The sequence below is a fragment of the Cyprinodon tularosa genome, unplaced genomic scaffold, assembly GCF_016077235.1.
Source record: "Cyprinodon tularosa strain WSP-4 unplaced genomic scaffold, ASM1607723v1 ctg385, whole genome shotgun sequence".
Taxonomy (NCBI): Eukaryota; Metazoa; Chordata; class Actinopteri; order Cyprinodontiformes; family Cyprinodontidae; genus Cyprinodon; species Cyprinodon tularosa.
In genome coordinates, this window is record NW_024039102.1 from 461,961 (window position 1) to 480,403 (window position 18,443).

An 18,443-nucleotide genomic window follows, 5' to 3' on the forward strand; every position below is an offset into this window, starting at 1 on the left:
TCAGTTATTTAATTCCTAGAAGAGGATAGATTACCCAAAAAGTGATTGGGTGTCTCCGTTAAACAATGAGGCGATACATTCCTCCACCAACCAGATGCTGCAAATGTCAAAGGTTTGGACATATTGCTGCTGCTTGCTGAGCTAATGCCTGGAATCCCTAATCTGGAGGGGAGAGGGGAGTATGGGAAATGTTCTAAATGAACTAAGTTAAGTGTTGTAATTGTGGTGGGGAACATAGTGCTGCATTTAAAGGATGTGAAGCTTAAAAAAGAGCAGAGCAGGTACAACATATACTGTATGCGTAAAAGAAAAAGTTACCTATGCAGATGGTAAGTTCAATGTTAATGCTAAAAGCATTTCTGTGCACCAAACTCCATCTCAAACAACAGAGTAAAGGCAGAGCCAGAGAACCTTACGAAGTACAATGATTGTGGAGAAAAATAAATTTGTTGCATTTATTATGGAAGTAAATTGTTCAGCACAGACAGATAGTAGAACAGAGATAATTAAAATATTTCAAGCTGCAGAAAAATACCTTGAGATGGTCGTCTTGTCTTTTGAATCAAATTGCAGTTTTAACAACTGGGATACACGAAAGTCAACAGTGCAATAAAGATGAAACTTGATGATTTTATCCATATTAAAGTGGAATGCAAGAAGCTTAAGTGCTTATGGCCAAGAGGTGTTTTTTTTATTGAAAGACAGAATGTTTAACCAAATACAGTCTGTATTCAAGAAACCTGGTTAAAACCATCAATTGATTTTATTCCTAATGGATATATAGCACTATGTAAAGATAGAAATCCATTGGTTCCGCAGGGAATTAGTAATTCAGTTTTGAATATCAATAAAGAAATATAAGTAATTGGGGTTGAGGTATGGATTAGTAAATAAAAATGTAACATTCTAAAATTTTTTTGACTCTTGCAAAAAAAAGAGAAAGACTTGATTATGTGAACGAAAATGAAAGAAATATTTCATGTGGAGATTTTAATGCTCATAATACCTTATGGGAAAGTAAAAGGACTGATGAAAATGGGAACATAATTGAGGAATTTATGGATGATTATAAGTTAACTTGTCTAAATGATGGAAGATGTACTAGATTTGATACAGGACATGGAGCAGAATCTGCAATTGATCTTACTCTAGTGTCAGATCACATAGCAGGAATTAGTCAAGTAATTAATGATAACCTCCTTGGAAGCAATCATCATCCTATTCTGCTTAAGTTGTATAATTTTAAGGTAGTAGTTGAAGGAAATTGGTATCCTAAGTCGAGAATGAGTGAAGCTAATTGGGAATTACGCCAAACTTAAGCAACGATATTGAAGAAGTAAATTCAGTGATTGCAAATATGAATCTGCAGAAAAGGCCATGGAGAAATAAACTGGATTAAAGGAAGATAAAATGGTTCCTTGTTGAAACAATGAATGTACAGAAGCTATTTAAGTTAGGAATAAAACATTTAGATTTTTATTAAAGCATTTTATTAAATAATAATAATGTAACTTTATTGATCTCATATTGGAGAAATGTACCTCTGGGTTTAACCCATCCCCTTGAGGAGCAGTAGGCTGCCATCGTGAGGCAGCAGTTTTGGGGGTTAAGACTTTTGGTCAAAAACCTACAGTGGCGGTCTGTGAGAGTGGGGCTTGAACCTCAGGATTCCAAGCTCTATGCCCTAACCACTAGCTGCCACTCCCCTATCATTCATTTCATAGTTTAATATTATACAAATAAGCACAGTATAAAGTTAGGAAAATAGTTAAATAATCTAAAAAGAATTATTGGAGGGGTTTTTGTTGTACAATTGGAACAGAACTTAAAGTAAACGAGATCTGGGGAATGATGGAAAGATGGGAGGAATTAGAAGGGATTAGAAGGAATTTTTCTTTACCAAGAATTTAAGATAATCAGTGTGGAGCTATAAGAAACAAGGAAAAAGCAGAGATGTTTGCTAAGTCTTTTTGAAAGTGCATATCTCTCAAAATTTATTAAATGACGAATTATGATGGAGATTGAAAATGATTGAAGCTAATAGAGAAATTTTAAATAGGAAAGAGAAAGAAGGAGGTGTTTAAGATAAAGATTTTACATTGATTAAAATTAATAGATCTTTCATTGGAGGTAAGCATACATCTCAGGTAAAGATAGCATATGCTATAGGATGATTGAACAGTTATCAGATGCTGCCAAAGGAATAGTTTTAAAGTTCCATCCATTTCCTGACACACTTGAAGTGGGGTCTCAAGGGGTGCTGGTGCCTATCTCCAGCTGTCTAAGGGCGAGAGGCGGGAAGAGGCACCCTGGACAGGTTGCCAGTCTATCGCAGGGCAACACAGTGACAAACAGGACAAACAACCATTCACGCACACACTTACTCCGAAAGAGAATTTAGAGAAAGGAAATTAACCTAACATGCATGTTTTAAAGCATGCTTTTTTCTAAGCCAGCACCAGACATATAGGAGAGCACATGCAGCATCTTTCAGCAGCCTGAGAACACATGGGAACCAAAAGATCAAGTAGGGTAATCCAAGCCATACCCTGCAAGGTATGAGGCAACCTGAGAGACAGGAAACAGTGTTTCGAATTAGGGTACAACTCCTGTACAGTTACTCTTTGCTGGGATTTTCGTTGTTTCTTAGCTCCTCATGTGTGTTTTCCTCAATGTCTCCTGGTTTTCTGTGTTTTGTTATTTTTGGATTTTTGCCTCAGTTTCCACCCTTTGGATATTCTGCATCTGCAAGAAACCAATTCAGCTTCCATCTCTGCATTTTGGTTCTCTAGAAACCTCCACACAACCTGAAAAATATAAAGAAAAATAAATGTATTTTTAACCACATTTTGCCCTTTGCCATAATGACTCATGGTAAAAACGAATTTTTAGACTATTTCATTATTTTGTGTAGAAGTGAGTAATATCCAATGAAGGCATCAGAAAAAAAAACTGAACTATCCCTTTAATGATATCATCACTTCTGCTGCTGATGTCATCGGGAGAGGTGGAAAATTATTTTATATATATATTATAAACAAAAGCAGCATAAACAATAATTTTAACAACACAAACCTACAATTATCGTATTCTGTGGGGTGACAACTTAGCAGGAGCACCAGAATAGGGTTGAGCACAAGACCAACTAATTTTGAGGAAGAGGGTGTGAGTTTAAATGCTGCATATTACTCTAACTTTGTGCTCAAAGAAATTATGGCCACCCTTTTCTCACGTGTTACTTTATGAGGTAACATATAAAAATCTGTGAACAGTCAACAATTTCTAATAAATGAAAATATTTAAACTAGCTTAACATTGCTGCCAAGAATATTTAACAATTTCCTTAACATTGTTTACTATATAAACAGATAACTGTAGAACAAAGTCCATCTTGTCAGCTTGTAGGTTCACTGCACGTGTCTTTAATTGATGATTAACTGTTGATTATGGGCTGAGGGCTCTAGATCCTTTATACCGTACTTGTACATCTGCGGTAAATCAAGATTTAAAAAAATGGTGCCTTTAAAACTCTCTACAATATCTTAAAACGGATCTGGGAAGTTATCAACAGACCAGAGTGGTTTGACCCACTTTGAAGCAACATCACTACAGATAAGCTGAAGCTCCTTGATTTATCTTTTACTGTCCATTGTGAGAGAGGAGGATATCTGACATGTTTTAAACAAAAATATCCAACAGTTCATATGTCCTTCTTGGACAGGAAAAAACTTTGTTTAAAGTTGAACCTTTGTAATTAACCAAATGCCTATTTCACACGGTGATTTACAAAGATAAATTCCTTAAATATCCTATGTGACTTCCTGTTTTTTTTCTTTCGCTCATTTTGTCTCCCATAAAATAACAAATCCCTCTAATCTTTCTAAGTAAAAGCATTCAGTGGCTTTTTTTTTAACCTTATTTATGTTCATTTACATTTTTGTTTTGTACATTTTTTATTAGTGTCCTAATTTTTCAGGAGTTTCATATGTACATTAATTCTAACATCTTTAGTGTTGAAATAATTTTTCATAATGAATAAAGCTTATTTTATTCCTGTTTCTACCTGTAAAGCTGCTGTTTGCAGTCTCATGACGTAACTTCCTGCTCTCTCTCCTGCACTAGCATCAAGCTCTGAGCAGTTACACCTGTCTGGTGTGGTCTGGTACTCCAGTACCCAACGGAGGCAACCTGGCTTCTGATCTCTAAATTGCAGGATGTCTCTGTATGTATGTATTTATGAACCCTTGCCGGTAGGAGCTGTTGTTTGCTCACCATGTTTTGATCTGTCCGCATATTTACAAATTTTCTTAGGTGAGCAGTGCTGAAATTCTGTCCCCACGGATGCAGCATGGAGAAAGTGGAAGCCAAAAATTACGTCATTTGGCTGCGGAGACCTCGCGGACACGTAAAGCATAAACAAAGTTTATTTAAAATCAATGGGGATGATCACACCCGATTTCTCACAAGGGGGATTGTGTAGGTCCGACTGAGATAAACCTCAGGTCTTTTTTAGTCGGACCATGCAGCAATTCAGCTGCAATTTCATGGGCCTAAAAGGAAGAGAGATGTAGGTCACAAGGTATTACATATCCACTTTGGGGGATAAAACAAAATAAAATCTGTTAAGCGTACAGGAAAAGAGTCATTTTTGGAATTGCACAGAGGATACACAGCAAGCAGGACAGACTAACGCAAAAAAAAAAATCAATGAAACATTAAAAAATAGAATACTTTACCCATGATAGGAGTTCAGGAGGACACAAAATATAGTAGTTATCCTCTTTGAGCCTTGCAAAAAAACGAGGGACAAAAAGCACCACTTCTCCTAAATTATTTTAAGTGGATGAAAAACGGAAAGTGTAATATAGTGATCCTCTTTGAGCCTCAAAAAAACTAAATAAAGAGGGGCAAACTGAGCAGGTAAGCGTGATATATATCTCTCACCTCGTTATGAAAAAAAAGAAAAGAAAAACTTTGATAAACTTCCCAGATCTGTCATAGTTCTGGTTCTTTTATGTTTTCTTTTAAGTTTTCAGTTTTACTTTGCTCCATGTTTTCTTGTTTTAGTGGTTTAATTCTTATTTTATTGTGTTTTCTGGTTGTTTTCAGGTTTTTATTTGTTGCCCTCTGCTGCCCTCTTGTGTTCTCCTCTTTTTCTTGCTCTTTTCCTGCCTGCTCTGTTAACACCTGCTCCCAATCTGCTCGTTAGTCCTCTCTTTGTTTCAGTCTCCCATAAATACACCCTCTGTTCAGTTCCTCAGTGCTGGTTCCTCGTCTAACTTCCTCCAACTCCGTCTCTCTGAGTCTTCCTCCTCGTGATTGTGTTCCCCAAACGTCTCCTTGGTTTTTGGTTTGTTTTTGACTTTGTTTTCATGTTTGATTTTTGGATTACTTCCTCAGTTTTTTGTTAACTCTTCATTAAATCCACAAGAAACTCTCCTCTGCATTTGGGTCCACAAACCTCAACCAAATCCTGACAAGATATCTCTCTAAAAGTCACCTTTAACTGCCACAATCAGCGTATAAACCGCCCCACAGCATTTATTGCTGTTTTTTTCTTTTCTTTATACGTAGATCTCATTATGTTTTTAATATAGGAATACAAATGTTCTCTATCTGTTCTGGTTTGATATCCTGCACAGTCTCGTTAAGTGGGGCTTTGCTTCATAGAATGCACCAGTGTTTTTTTCTAATCCTAATAACTTTTCATAAATGTAGGAAATTTAAATTTGTCTGTAGCACAGGGACAGAAGAAAAAAATAATTGTGCAGATCTGCACTGCCTAGTCAGAGCTTTTGTCCGAGTGACAAGGAGATTAAAAAGTCGTATGCAGTCGGGCCCCCACTCCATTTCTGTAGGTGGCGGTAATGCATTTTAACGTTTTTTGTCAACCATTATTCCCACTAGAGGGAAGAAGATTAACTTCCACATGAGCTAAAGAGCATGCTAAAGAATACTTGATTGTTCTGTTTTGCCAAAAAGTGATGGTTTGCCAAAAGGTGATTGGCTAAGATCAGGTGCATCCTCACAGAATAGCAAGCAGCAGGAGGAGGGACTTGTTTACAGGGGGAATGAGCCTAGGCTGCCTCTGTTGTGTCAACTGTCTTTCCCTGTGTTTTAAATTTTTAAATTAAACACTATTAACACTAGTAAAACAGTTGTATTTTTATACCAAGGTCATTGCATGTTTGTCTTATTACCTTTCTACCCCTCTTCTTCTCATGCATGTTTGCCCTCATAAACAACTGCATCCAAACAGACTTTGGCAATAAACATAAACTTTGGATGACATATCCTCACTTTTTGATGTGATTTAATACTATTAAATCAAAATAATTTGTGCACCGTGTCCCGAGCCCATTGCATCATCAATGACCCCATACACACCTACGGTGGACTGTTCTCCCTGCTGCTCTCTAGGAAGAGGCTTTGCAGCATTCAATGCAGATCCAGCAGATTCTGCAACATTTTCTTCTCCACTGTCATCAGACTGCTGAATGTTTTGTAAAATGCTTTGTCGTATTGTATTTTATTTATCATATTTTATCATTATATATAAAAAAACCTGAAATGTTAGAACTGTAAATTTACAGTCATATGTTTGTATTACTGTTTTTATATATTACATATCCTTTGTATGACCATGTTCAGTTCTTCTACACCCCTCAACTTTAATCATTAAAGGTGCTATTTGGCTCATGCAGAATCCCCCCCTGGCTGCTTCAGAATGGCTTCCATAGAGCATGTCCGATAATGTCCTTAAAACAACCTTAAACGTTCTTTTTTTAAAATATGCTACTCACCGGGTCGTCAGCGCTGTTCAATGACGTTCCAAAAAAAGTTTCGTAAAGAAAAACCGTTCCTGTCTTGTTTTATTTAGCATTTTGTAAATCCCAGAACTATTTTTTCCGATACATCACAACCGCTTATAAACTCCCGCTTCCCGTTCGAATCTGAAGCGTTGCACACTCCAGACCACTAGTTGGCGACGGTATCCTCTACCGTCAAACTCAAAGTCCAATATGTCCTCCTCAACAATCCACCTTTCGTATTCCATTTTCAGAGTTTTTTAAAGTGTTTAACAGAGACGTTAGCACCTTGACGTCGGAGCACACAGAGTGAAGCAGAAACACTTGGGCCTTGCGAAAAGACTACAACTAAGCGTAAACAGGCCCCATTTCCGTTTCCGGTGGTGGAGGGATATTGACTATTCCAACAGAACTCAAGGGGATTTACAAAATGCTAAATAAAACACTACAGGAACGTTTTTTCTTTACGAAACTTTTTTTGGAACGTCATTGAACAGCGCTGACGACCCGGTGAGTAGCATATTTTTAAAAAAGAACGTTTAAGGTTGTTTTAAGGACATTATCGGACATGCACTATGGAAGCCATTCTGAAGCAGCCAGGGGGTGATTCTAAATGAGCCAAAAAGCAGAGACAGGAGCAATTGTCAAAATTTTGGTATTGATCATTCGATTTCATCCTGGACACTACAGAAAATGGGCTTAAAGTGTTAAAAACCGGAATTTTCCTTTAATATATAGTGAGAGAAAAAAATGGCAGGCTTGCAGGATTACCATGAGACATGACAGCATAATTACCATGAGGAAAAGAGGTATCTATGTTGAAATGACAACTTAACAAAATGTCAAGAGACTTTGAAAAAAATATATAACCTGCACAGATGCCTCACATGCCTAAAACTTCTGCGGATTTGGTGCTGTCAACCAAACTAACATAAGGGAAACTGAGAGATTTTAAGAAGTCGGCCACTGAATGCTTCTACTTTGAAAGATTAGTATGTTGAACATAAAGTAAATGAAATTGTTTTATTTCTGTCCAAAGAAGACACACTAAATGTTGGATATTTTTGTTTAAAACATTTCAGATAATCTCATGTCTCACAATGGACATAAAAAAATAAATCATAAATATTAATATTATATATTAATCATTAATATATCAATATTAAAGCACAAGGTACAAGTACGATATAAAGAGTCTAGACCCCTGAGCTCATAATAAAAAGTTAAATATTAAAGAAAAATTGAAAGACAGTCCCCACATGCTGACCATGATGAACTTTGTTTCAGAGCTATCTGTTTATATATTTACCAAACAGGTATTGAGGAAATAGTTAAACCTTCCTTGCGGTAAAGTAAGCTCATTGGAATATTTTCAATGTTTAGAAATTGTGGACTGTTTGCCAATCGATGTTAAGCAATTTTCATTGAAACCCAGCTTTAATTGAAATTCCAGAGACTTAAATGTAATAACATTTCTATTGGTAGATAAATTTATAAAGAAGGACCAAACATGGTTCTTTCCTTGTGTCTATCTGATGACCCAAATACTTTCCATCAACAATCTGATGAGCAATGAGTATTTTATTCATTTTTCCTCAATAAAAGCATTATAAACACTTTTAATCTGCAATATGTGTTTCTAAACAATATTTAAAAAAAATTAAGGATTAGCATTGTAGGAAAATTCCTATAGTCTACTTTAGCTATCACTCCAGATTGACATGATCTTTGAAAATTGAGAAATTATGATCAGCAATCTATCTACATGAACTTTTTTTTTGTTGTATAAGTATTTTCATAAAGGCTAATAATCTGAGCTACATGACTTTCATACCAGTTAAACTATGTAAACAACAACGATTTATTGTCCTTAATATGGTTCAACTTAGATTATCTTCCAGAATATTCTATCCTTGAAAGAAATTAAAACTGTTTTTTAGCTTAGTGAAATATGTAGAACATGTGGATTACAGTAAAGATGGTATCATATTTCCTATGATTCAGATTTGAGATCAAAGTTCCATCTCTACAAACAAATAACATTTATATGTTTGCTTTCCAATGTACTTATTGTTCCCTGAAGTCAAAAGGCCAAGGTTTCAAGTCTTATCTGCATGGGATTCTAAATAACACGTGCAGATAAAATAAAATGGGTGAATGATTAGTCCTTGGTAATGGGATATATAAGGTATGGGTTCCAAACAGTCCACAAAGCAGACCTGCCAAGACTTAAACTTAGAATGGAGATGACAATGTTTTTCCGAGCACTGCTGCTAATCTGCTCTCTGTCTATATCTCAGCTCCAGGCTTTGACCCACAAAGAAATTGATTCCCATTCAAGGAAAAATGGATCACAGGTAGAAGATGCTGAAATTGTTCAAAACCCTCAACAACCAATTCCACAGGACATCAATACTGTGCTGAGAGAGTTGATCGCCTCGGTCGCTGGCCTGAAGGTGGAGACAAAGTACCTACAGAGAGATCATGAAGGTATATTTAGTAGCAGCTGCATAGAATTGTTTCTTTGAATGCTTGTGTCAATGAAATAACAGCACAATTTACTGTTTCCTTTCTATTACTGTACCAAGGTTTTTAATCAAACTACATTATTGCTGCTTTCATGTGAAGAATATTTTTATATTATAATATTTTTAATATAATTTGCTACTTTTACAAGTAACACATTTTCAATATCTAGAGCAGGGGTTTTCAAAGTGGGTGCCGCGGCACCTAGGGTTACCGCGAGGTCACTACAGGGGTGCCGCAGGATTTTTTCATAGATTGATGAGTTTTTTATTGAATGTACATTTTTACATTTTAACAATTTTGTAAATTTATTTTGATGTAAGCAAATATATTCTAAGACGAGGGGCTTCATTTTATGTTTTCTTTACTACCGTATTTTCACAACCATAAGGCGCACCGTACTAAAAGGCGCAGTCCCAGTTATGTGTGCCATTTCTGTACACACATAAGGCGCACCAGACTATGGGGCGTGTTTTTTATATACAGGTACATGTCCTCTACTACGTTTAAATACCTCTACTGCGTATTTAAAAATACAGCGGGAGCAAAACTGAGTATGACTGTGCTTTATTCATGTATTTATTACAAAATATTAATCAAACCTGGGAGCTGGCCATGAGACAGACACATCGCAGATGACACAGCGCTGCGATTACTCCTAAATTAACTTAAAATCCTGATACCTGCCGACAGAATATGTTCGCTTTTATTACCGGTATCCTGGTGCCTGCAGTTTAAATTATTTAGATGAAAAACACCTGCCAGCCACCGCGGTGAACCTGGAGGCTACCCGGCCTAGAGGCTGCTGTTGAAGGAATTCCTACTGTCGGTGCACCACGCCTCCAACAGAAATAGTACAGGCAGGATGATAATCTGGATGAACTGACTGCAATTATTAAGTTTTCAGGTGGACTTTCTCACTTAAAAACATATTAAACTACTTTATTCCCACTGATCACAGCAAATATAGCTGCAAGATTTAGATTATTTAGATGAAAAAACACCTGCCAGCCGCCGCGGTGAAACCAGAGGCGACGCGGCCCAGAGGCTGCTGTTGAATTAAGTTTTCAGATAGAAAACAGGAGCGGGAGCAAAACTGAGTATGTTTGTGCTTTATTCATGTATTTATTACAAAGTATTAATCAAACCCATCAAAGTCATCATCCTCTGTTTCTGAATTAAACAGCTGCGCTAAATCAGACATGCCAATTTCCCCTTCTTCGCTGTCAGAGTCACTTTCCGTGCCGCGCGGCTCCTCGGAAATGACAGTGCCAGCAGACACGTTAGTCCAAGCATCAACAATCCATCCGCAAACGGTGGCGTAACTTGCCCGGCGCTGCCTTCCACTTTTCGTGAAACTGTGGTCTCCATCTGTCATCCATCGCTCCCACGCCGCTCGCAGCCTTACTTTGAACGGCCGGTTCACACCGATGTCGAGCGGTTGAAGTTCCTTTGTCAGACCTCCCGGGATAACGGCGAGCACAGCGTTTATTTGTTTCACCATGTTTTTCACATCGGCTGTGAGATGGGCACGCATGGAGTCACAGATTAACAGCGATGGTGAAATGGTGAAAAAAAACACCTGGTCACCTCACATACACCTCCCTCAGCCACGCTTTCATCATCTCCTCATCCGTTCAGCCCTTTTCATTTGCCTTAATATCATTTGTCATCAGAGCGATGTGTCTGTCTCACGGCCAGCTCCCAGATCAGCTTCTCTGATTGGTTGACAGCGATTAACAGCGATGGTGATGAGTGGAAAAAAAACCACATGGTCTCCTTACATTCACCTCCCTCAGCCACTCTTTCATCATCTCCTCAATGAGGTTGTCTCAAAAGTCGCAGTTACAACACACATAGGGCGCACCGCACATTTTGAGGGAAAAAAAGACGTTTATGTGCGCCTTATAGTCGTGAAAATACGGTACTTTGAAAAAACCACTGATCTAGAGTGTAGTACAAATATATCCATTACAATCTGCAAGGAACTGTAGATTGTAAGACGAAAAAAAGAAACCTCTCAGTGAATCCAGATCAGAGTGCTTTTTTTTTTTGACATTGTACCAAGTACAATTCAGTTTCTTTCAGAACAACCCATGCAAGAGACACAATACAAAAACACATATGGTTAGACGGCTGAAGCAATTGGAAGGATGAAAGTGTTTGAACCTGGTCCTTTATTTGGTGAGGGTGTGATCCCTGTGTAATACAAAAAAGAGACATTTTTAACAGAATTTATTCCAATTAAGTTTAACAAAAATATCTGATATTTAGCAGACAATACAGATAATACATATAATTATAATTAGATAATCGACTCTGGTCCACCTCAACATATCTCTTAGAGGGTGCAGTTGAGTGTGAACTTAAATGTAGGTTTTTTATTCATCCTAAAGCTACACCCTCTCAAGATCCATCTGACCCAAAGTCTAAAGCAAAGCTCCCTGTTAACAGTTAGCATGTCACTACATAGTTTCAAACAAAATATAATAATACCACACATAGGGTGTAGATGAGGATACATGGTCCAGGGGGGTCCTGTCACTATGCCTCCAAATCATGATGCACCCTGGCTACTTGGCTAGGTATGCATGACTTTAGCCTGGGAGTCTGGGGATTGAATCCAATCCATAGATGCCACATAGGACCTCCACTTTTGTTTATGATAGCATTTTATAGCACTAATTCACAACACCTCTTCTAATGACATTTTACAAAGAAAATTCAATTACCTCAAATGGTCAGATTGTTAAAAAGTTTTCTAAGGAAAACTAGCTAGAGTAGGTGATGTTAGACATTTATTTGCATTGTCCTATTGACTTACAATGATCCATCAATGCAATAACTTTGTAATTCTTTTTTTGTTTTTACACACAGCTAAGTCAGAGGAGTTGGACAAGCTGAAACAACAGCACCAAGGTATTTAAAAAGTGAGAAAAATGTATAAAGAAAGGAACACCAGCTTCAATTAAAGTATAAACATACAAATGATTTTTTTATATCACCACATATAAATGGAAGCAAAATCTTGCGTGGTCTTGTGCACAATTTACTGTTTCCTTTTTATTACTACAACAGCTAACACAAGAGAGATGAAAGATGAGTTGGAGAAGCTGAAACAACTGTACCAAGGTTTTTATCAAACTACATTATTGCTACTTTCATGTAAATAATATTTTTATATTATAATATTTTTAATATTCATTTGCTACTCCTGCAAGTAACTAATTTTCACTATGTAGAGTGTAGTACAAATATATCCATTACAATCTGCAAGCAACCGTAGTTTGTAAGACGAAAAAAGAAACCTCTCAGTGAATCCAGATCAGAGTGCTTTTTTTCTTTGACATTGTACCGAGTACAATTCCATTTCTTTCAGAACAACCCATGCAAGAGACAAAATACAAAAACACATTTGGTCAGACAGCTACAGCAATTGGAAGGATGAAAGTGTTTGAACCTTATCCTTTATTTGTAAGGGAGTGATCCCTGTGTAATACAAAAAAAGAAGAAATTTTTAACAGAATTTATTCCAATTAAGTTAAAAAAAGAATCTGATATTGAGCAGACAATACAGATAATACATATAATTATAATTAGATAATCGACTCTGGTCCACCTCAACATCTCTCTTAGAGGGTGCAGTTGAGTGTGAACTTAAATGTATGTTTTTTATTCATCCTAAGGCTACACTCTCTTAAGATTCATCTGACCCAAAGTTTAAAGCAAAGCTCCCTGTTAACAGTTAGCATGTCACTACATAGTTTCAAACAAAATATAATAATACCACACATAGGGTGTAGATGAGGATACAAGGTCCAGTGGGGTCCTGTCACTATGCCTCCAAATCATGATGCACCCTGGCTACTTGGCTAGGTATGCATGACTTTTTTCTGGGAGTCTGGGGATTGAATCCAATCCATAGATGCCACATAGGGCTTACACTTTTTTTATGATAGCATTTTATAGCACTAATACACAACACCTTCTCTAATTACCTTTTACAAAGAAAATTCAATCACCTCAAACGGTCAGATTGTTAAAAAGTTTTCTAAGGAAAAACAGCTAGAGTAGGTGATGTTAGACATGTATTTGCATTGTCCTATTGACTTACAATGATCCATCAAAGCAATAACTTTGTTATTTTGTTTTTGTTTTTACACACAGCTAAGACAGAGGAGTTGGAGAAGCTGAAACAACAGCACCAAGGTATTTAAAAAGTGAGAAAAATGTATAAAGAAAGGAACACCAGCTTCAATTAAAGTATAAACATACAAATGATTTTTTTATATCACCACATATAAATGGAAGCAAAATCTTGCGTGATCTTGTGCACAATTTACTGTTTCCTTTTTATTACTACAACAGCTAACACAAGAGAGATGAAAGATGAGTTGGAGAAGCTGAAATAACTGTACCAAGGTTTTTATCAAACTACATTATTGCTGCTTTCATGTGAAGAATACATATATACATATGTAATATGTAATTTGTAACATATATACATACGTAATTTTTTTATATCACCACATATAAATGGAAGCAAAATCTTGTGTGATAAGTATTGTTTCTGAATCAGCAGAGGTACCAAGTAATAGCCTGATAAACCAGACTAAATGGGAGATGAAAGGTGTTATTTAGTCTGGCCCCGATGAATGAGACATCGGAAGATTGTTGATGAGAACAACCCGTTGTCTGTGCCTATTGGCCAACGCTCTGACCAATGAGCGCAACTGACTGTGACGTAGTAAGCACGACAGGAAGCTGGAGGGGGAGTGTAAACAAACAGCCTGTTGGTAAAACGGCAAATACGTCCTTCTTAAAAATGAATGAGCGCAGAGCCTCTTCCTGCTCACGTTTCAACGAAAACCCCAAGTCTAATCCTTCCAAAACTGATTCCAAAGCTGAGTCAAAAATGCCCATCAGAGCCAGCGGTCCTTTACACACGACTTTGCCGAGAGAGGGCCACTGCAGACGGGCTGCTCCGCTGGTTGCCGCGGTCCTCTCAACTTCGGATGTTGTTTTTTTAAATTACGCATTAAATCGGTAAATGGACCAGATAGTGAAACTTTAAAGTATAATATTTGCCTCAAATTATCCTGAAACGTTCTTTTATTGAACAACAGCAACAGAAAAGAGAACTTTTTACGAAGTGCTCCATTGAAAGCTGCTGCTGCAGCAGTGCATGCTACTGTTGTGCTTTCTCCAGCGTCATCCAGCTTTGTCGTCACGCCCTCAAAACCCCGCCCGCTTTGCATTCAGACATTCAAAACGCATTTCTGCATTGTGATTGGTACGCCAGATTTAGGGCCTGGGGCATTGATCAAGGCTAGACCACTCGCAGGCAAAAATTATTTTTGCTACTGGCGGGTTGGGCTAGTTTACTAGGCTGACCAAGTAACAAAGTACAAGAGGATGAAAGAATAAATTTGACACTGTTACTATTAGTTATAAAACTGAGAAAATAAAGTATAAGAAGTTATGTTCCAGAATTGTAATAATTCAATACAGGTAACAGACGCAGGAATACAATATCCAACTTAAAATGTAAAACTTAACCAGAACCATGGAGTCAGGGAAAGACAAGGATAAACGAGGTAAGACGAGGAACCAGCACTGAGGAACTGCACAAGGAGAGTTTATATGGGAGGCTGAACAAAGAGAGGACTAACGACCTGATTGGGAGCAGGTGTGAAGAGAGGAGTCTAGAAAGGAGCTAGGGAAAAGAAGACCAACACAAGAGGATAACAGAGGGCAACAAATAAAAACCTTAGAACTCAAATATATCCAGAAAACACAACAACATAGAAATTAAACCGATAAAACTAGAAAACATGGAGCAAAGTAAAGCTGAATACTCAAAAAAATAAATAAATAAATAACAGAACCAGGACCGTGACAAACACTTTTTCCTGTGTTACTTTTATACTTTAAATAGTTTTAAACATGGTATTTTTTCTCAAGTAAAAAGCTTAAATTGATACTCTATCTTCTACAAAAGTGTTTTTAAACAGTAGGATTTCTACTTCCACTTGAGTAATAAACGTTTATACTTTTGACACCTCTGTGCATCAGACATGCATAATTAAAAACAAAAAATGGTTTACATAGAAATAAAGAAATAATGAATTTGATTTGGAAAACCTATGGGCTGTTCATATTTTCTGCTTTATGAGTTTTAGCTAAATGTTACAAGAATTCTATAAAAATATGCATAATCGTTAATATTGTAGCAGCTAAAAACCTATATTTTAGGCTACTGGTTGCTGTTCCTGAAAGGTGCTGGTTTTATGTTTGCTCAATTAAGATTATCATGCCGATCTTATAATACTCATTATAAAGTCATTAATTAACAGAACAGTATCCATTGTTTTAGTACTTTCCTTTCCATATACATAAATTCAACATTAATCTAAACCAAACACAGTAGAAAACTGTTGCATTCTCTCATTAACAGCAGAATCAGGGTTGGGCTTAAATAACCCCATCTTCCATCAGCCAATCAGAACTCAAAATGAAATACACCACCTGGTGATGATAAATACAGGAAAGGACAAATGGCTCCTACAGTTATTTTTATTGTGTTTTGTTAACAAATGTTTTGCTTTGTATGAGTTCAGCACAGATAAAAGAATAGATCAATGTTAAAAGCAGGGCAATCATCACTGAAAACAGTGTGGAGGCTCTGAAGAAAGAAGGTTCAATCCGATAAAGCAATAACTTTGTAAAATATTTTTATCTATTTTTTCCACACAGTTCAGACACAAGAGTTGGACAAGGTGAAACAACAGAACCAAGGTATTTAAAGAATGTGGAAATGCAATTAAAAAGGAACACTAACTTAATTAAAGTATAAACAATACATTTGTATTAACTGCATTTTTTTATAACATCACCTAATATAAAACAAGCAAAATCTTGCATGATAAATAATCATTAATAAGTATAAGAATAATGTTACTTATTTATGCCTAGTCATGGTGTCTGCTAAATGAGGTTTAGCAAAATGTTACAAAACTTAAAATACATATTTTTATTAATATTATGGTATTATTGATGTCGTTTATAACAAATGTTTTGCTTTGTATGATTTCAGCTCAGATAGAAGATCTTATCAATGTTAAAAGCAGGACAAACATCACTGAGAATCAGGTGGAGACTTTGAAGAAAGAAACCGAAGGTTTGTGAATCCAGAAATTAACTTCTTTTGTCAACCATCACAACCATTAGGGTGCATTCACACTGAACACATTGTCCGCTGCAAGAGCAGTGGATTTGCATACTGTTTTTATGCAAACCATACAGGAAAGAGTAGTCAACACTCGTCTCTCTCCACGTGTTACTAGTTTGTCTGTTTTAAGCTTATTATAAATTAAAAAAGACAAATAGTTAATTGTTCTTACTAAAAAGTTTGTAATTTCTAAATTCTATACGTTGTAAAGTATTCTTCAGCTAATGTGAATTTTTCTTCTTAATCAAAACCAAACCAAATCACAATACTTTCTTCCTTATAGTGAAACGAGTGGCTTTCTCAGCTTCATTGTTGGCCTCAGGCACAGAAATTCTTGGTCCATTTAACTCGCCCGTCCCTCTGATCTTCAGGCATGTTGTTACAAATATCGGAAATGCCTACAACCCAAACACAGGTAACTTGGTTTAATAATTGTTTCATATACTGTTTATTTATATTGTTCAAAGCACATGTCAAACTTTGGTCAGAAGGTCCTGGAATGATAATGTCACGTAAGAAAAAAATAGACTTTATATCATGTTAGTTGATTTTGGAAAGGTAACGTTCTAGATTTCATGGGTATTATTGAAAACTGGGAGTTTTGTCACAAATTTTCCAAATTTTTAGTATTATTTTAATTTTTCTTTTTTTCAGGGTTTTTCTTAGCACCACTGAGAGGAGCCTACCACTTTGAGTTCTACGTAGGTGCAAATGGACATTCTTCACATCCTTCAGGTGCTGTGCTGGTCAAAAACGGAGAACACATTTTTATTGCATATGAACATCAAGTTAATGGATATGGTTCTTCAGCCAATGGTGTGACATTGTTGTTAGAAATAGGAGATGTTGTGTTTTTGCGTCAGTGGCAAAACACAAGGATAATTGATAGTACAAATCATCATACATCCTTCAGCGGCCATCTGCTTTTCACCATATGAGAAGATCTGATTTCTCTATCAACATTATAAATGGTCAGAAACTATTGTTTCATGTTAAAGTTTTAGTTTCATGTGAAAAAATGTAATCAGACTAAAATATAAATGATTCAAACCAACTCTGCTGCACAGTAGTTTCCACAGATTATCCATGTTCCTCTTGTGGTTCTGAAGGATTAAGTTGATTGTATTCAAGAAGAAGCATTAATAACTGTTTAGAAGTGCTGTGTAAACAAATATATTTTATAAATTAATCAGTGGATGACTGTTGGGTATAGGTGTGTTTGTTTTAATGCGTTTGTGTCTGTGTCTATTTTTAGATCTATGTGCAAAGAATTCTGAATATATTTCAAACTAAAATGTAAAATTTATTTCTCTGCCTTTGAATAAAAATGGAAATTGAAAAACCCACAGTTTGAATTTGAATGCATTTAAATACTTCAGTAGTATTAAAAAGCCTAGATTGTTCATGTCATGATGCTTTTAAGGGACCTGACCCACACGCAGAAATCCACTCAGAGAACCAAGGGAAAGTTTAACAGGTTTATTGATGAAGACAACAGGAGGAGGAATCTTGAACTCAGTGAGCAGATGAACCGGAACTAGAAGTGGAAGGGAAGTTCACAGCGGTTAGTTCAATGGCCATAGGAAATTGAATAGAGTTCTTGAAACATTGAGGAAAGGGGACTCACATAGGAGGGGGTCTCAGTCAAAACTTTGATTCCAGAATGTGTGGGTTTTCCAGAGGAAGGGCAACTCATTGGAGGACGGACAGGTTGGTGGAGTGGTCCCTGAGGAGTATGACAGCGGACTGCCACTTGGAATTACAACGGTACTTGAACGGATTGTGTGGAAATTTTTCCCAGGTAAGTGTGAACACAAAAGATCCTTCCAGGGGGAGAAGGCCAAAAGGCAAAGACAAAGACACAGTTAATGTCAGAG

At 36.6% G+C, this 18,443-nt stretch overlaps 1 protein-coding gene across 1 annotated transcript in view; it reads left to right on the forward strand.

Moving 5' to 3' along the window:
- Positions 1-18,443, forward strand: part of LOC119791265 (titin homolog) — a 62,387-nt gene that overhangs the window by 34,662 nt on the left and 9,282 nt on the right. The window contains exons 3-6 of the mRNA XM_038297282.1: positions 12,213-12,254; positions 12,414-12,467; positions 13,503-13,544; positions 16,092-16,133. Coding sequence (XP_038153210.1) covers positions 12,213-12,254; positions 12,414-12,467; positions 13,503-13,544; positions 16,092-16,133 — 180 coding nt within the window. The remainder of the gene's footprint in view (positions 1-12,212; positions 12,255-12,413; positions 12,468-13,502; positions 13,545-16,091; positions 16,134-18,443) is intronic.